At 48.5% G+C, this 2,500-nt stretch overlaps 1 protein-coding gene across 1 annotated transcript in view; it reads right to left on the bottom strand.

The window, feature by feature from the left end:
* The window catches only part of chaf1b (chromatin assembly factor 1, subunit B), a gene marked incomplete at both ends in the record, with an annotated part of 17,062 nt that overhangs the window by 11,846 nt on the left and 2,716 nt on the right, over window positions 1-2,500 (bottom strand). The window contains one exon of the mRNA XM_080537046.1: window positions 1,949-2,069. Coding sequence (XP_080393172.1) covers window positions 1,949-2,069 — 121 coding nt within the window. The remainder of the gene's footprint in view (window positions 1-1,948; window positions 2,070-2,500) is intronic.

The following is a 2,500-nucleotide window of genomic DNA, read 5'->3' as shown; positions in this document are numbered from 1 at the left end:
TGGTTTAATCATACACGTCCTCTATGTGTCCCCTGCAAACACAACCAGCCTGGTTTAATCATTAACTCTACATAATAGCGCGACACATATTATTACTAACAATACATTTCATTCAGAAATATTACAAGAGTACTCATGTGTTTATAGTGGGGGGGGAGAAAAAATAAAATAATCAGGACAGACACTTATTTTGTTTGGTGTAATAATGTGAGTCTTTCATGTGTACTGTTTTGCAATAAATAATTGATTACAAAAAAAAGAAGAAATATTTTCATATACTAGATGATCGTGAGTGAAGATATTATCAAAGCTTACGGGTGATCGACAGGCGTGTACGCTTTGATAATATCTTCACTAACGATCATCTAGTCTGGTCTGGCGCCTGCGCCGTCTGTTGTTCTTCCTGCACACAGGTAAACAGATCCAGGATCTAGCAGCGTCGTCGTGCTCGCGCAAACAAACCCGGCGAAAGTTTACTTGCTCCAGACAAGTAAAACGGCGTTAATGTCGAGCCCTGTCCTGACTTTCCAGGTTAAAGAGGGACTGCGCTGGCTGCTTTCACCTTGATTTTCATCCTCCTCATTATTTTTATTTTTTTAAATGGAGTCATAACTCCCTGCAAACCACGCTCTCTTCTCTGAGTTACTCCATTTAGACTGAACATGAAAAACACTGGCGTTATGTCCAAGGTTTTTACACTTTGGTCAGTTTTGGGGCCAGAATTTAATTGATCAGACTACAGTATCAGACTACTACCGATGCGCCATAGTCTTAGAGGAAGTTCCTCTTTAACTCACTAACTGCCAAAGACTTCCGTAACACTCACTGCTTCATGCAGTATTTACCTAGCAACAATACTTTGATTGGCTACAAAATGAAGCACCGTAATGTATGTTTTTTTGGTGAATTACGTCGCCTATGGCGCTCTAGAATGTTGACAACTTGGGTGACTTTATTCACCCCCGGCACTAAATGAGTTACGGAGGTTTTGGGTGGAGGGTCGTAGCTAAAGGGTGGAGATGGTAGCTGTGACGCCTCCCACTCTGCCTGCACATTGGCTGTTGCTGGTTCCTGTGGGAGGAGCTTGGGCAGAGTGGGTAGGTCGTCAGGCTAAGTGGGGTCACCTGGGTTTGGGGAGCTGAGGATGTCTATATAAGGTGGGTGTGTCCTCAGCTCACTCTCTCTTCCTTCCTTCTGCTTTGGTTCCGTTAGGGTTTTGGTACGTTTTGGGGCCTTTTAGTTTGACACTACATACACCTCTTACACATACCACATACATTCTACAACCTTTCACTCATGGCATACACCACTGACTCTTATCCATATTCATATACACATGTTATTTAGTTTATTTTGGCTTATTTACCTGAATAAAACTTAAGTTGTATCATTTAAACACGTGTGGACTCCCTTATTTGCCACTACCTTCGGGTGTGTGACAGCTCACCTCAGGGTCTCTGACCACGCTCACCTCAGGGTCTCTGACCACGCTCACCTCAGGGTCTCTGACCACGCTCACCTCAGGGTCTCTGACCACGCTCACCTCAGGGTCTCTGACCACGCTCACCTCAGGGTCTCTGACCACACTCACCTCAGGGTCTCTGACCACGCTCACCTCAGGGTCTCTGACCACGCTCACCTCAGGGTCTCTGACCACGCTCACCTCAGGGTCTCTGACCACGCTCACCTCAGAGTCTCTGACCACGCTCACCTCAGGGTCTTGACCACGCTCACCTCAGGGTCTTGACCACGCTCACCTCAGGGTCTCTGACCACACTCACCTCAGGGTCTCTGACCACGCTCACCTCAGGGTCTCTGACCACGCTCACCTCAGGGTCTCTGACCACGCTCACCTCAGGGTCTCTGACCACGCTCACCTCAGGGTCTCTGACCACGCTCACCTCAGGGTCTCTGACCACGCTCACCTCAGGGTCTTGACCACGCTCACCTCAGGGTCTTGACCACGCTCCAGCTCTCCTTGTTCAGCTGGGCGTCCTCCTCCTCCGTGAAGGCCGGCGCCGCCTCAGGCTCCTTACTGTCGTTCAGCTTCCAGAGCAGGATGGCTGCGTCTGGACCGCAACACAACCACAACCACACACGGTCAACACAACCACACACGGTCAACACAACCACACACGGTCAACACAACCACACACGGTCACAACCACACACAGCAACACAACCACACACGGTCAACACAACCACACACGGTCAACACAACCACACACGGTCAACACAACCACACACGGTCAACACAACCACACACGGTCAACACAACCACACACGGTCAACACAACCACACACGGTCAACACAACCACACACGGTCAACACAACCACACACGGTCAACACAACCACACACGGTCAACACAACCACACACGGTCAACACAACCACACACGGTCAACACAACCACACACGGTCACATCTCTGACTGACTGTAACGTAATACTTAATATTGTACAGACTAAATATACTTTCATAATACTTCCGAATTACTAC

This window comes from Nansenia antarctica, assembly GCF_963989245.1.
Source record: "Nansenia antarctica genome assembly, chromosome: 7".
Taxonomy (NCBI): domain Eukaryota; kingdom Metazoa; phylum Chordata; class Actinopteri; order Argentiniformes; family Microstomatidae; genus Nansenia; species Nansenia antarctica.
Note: the sequence above shows the minus strand (reverse complement) of the source record. Positions and strands in the feature narration are given on the sequence as shown.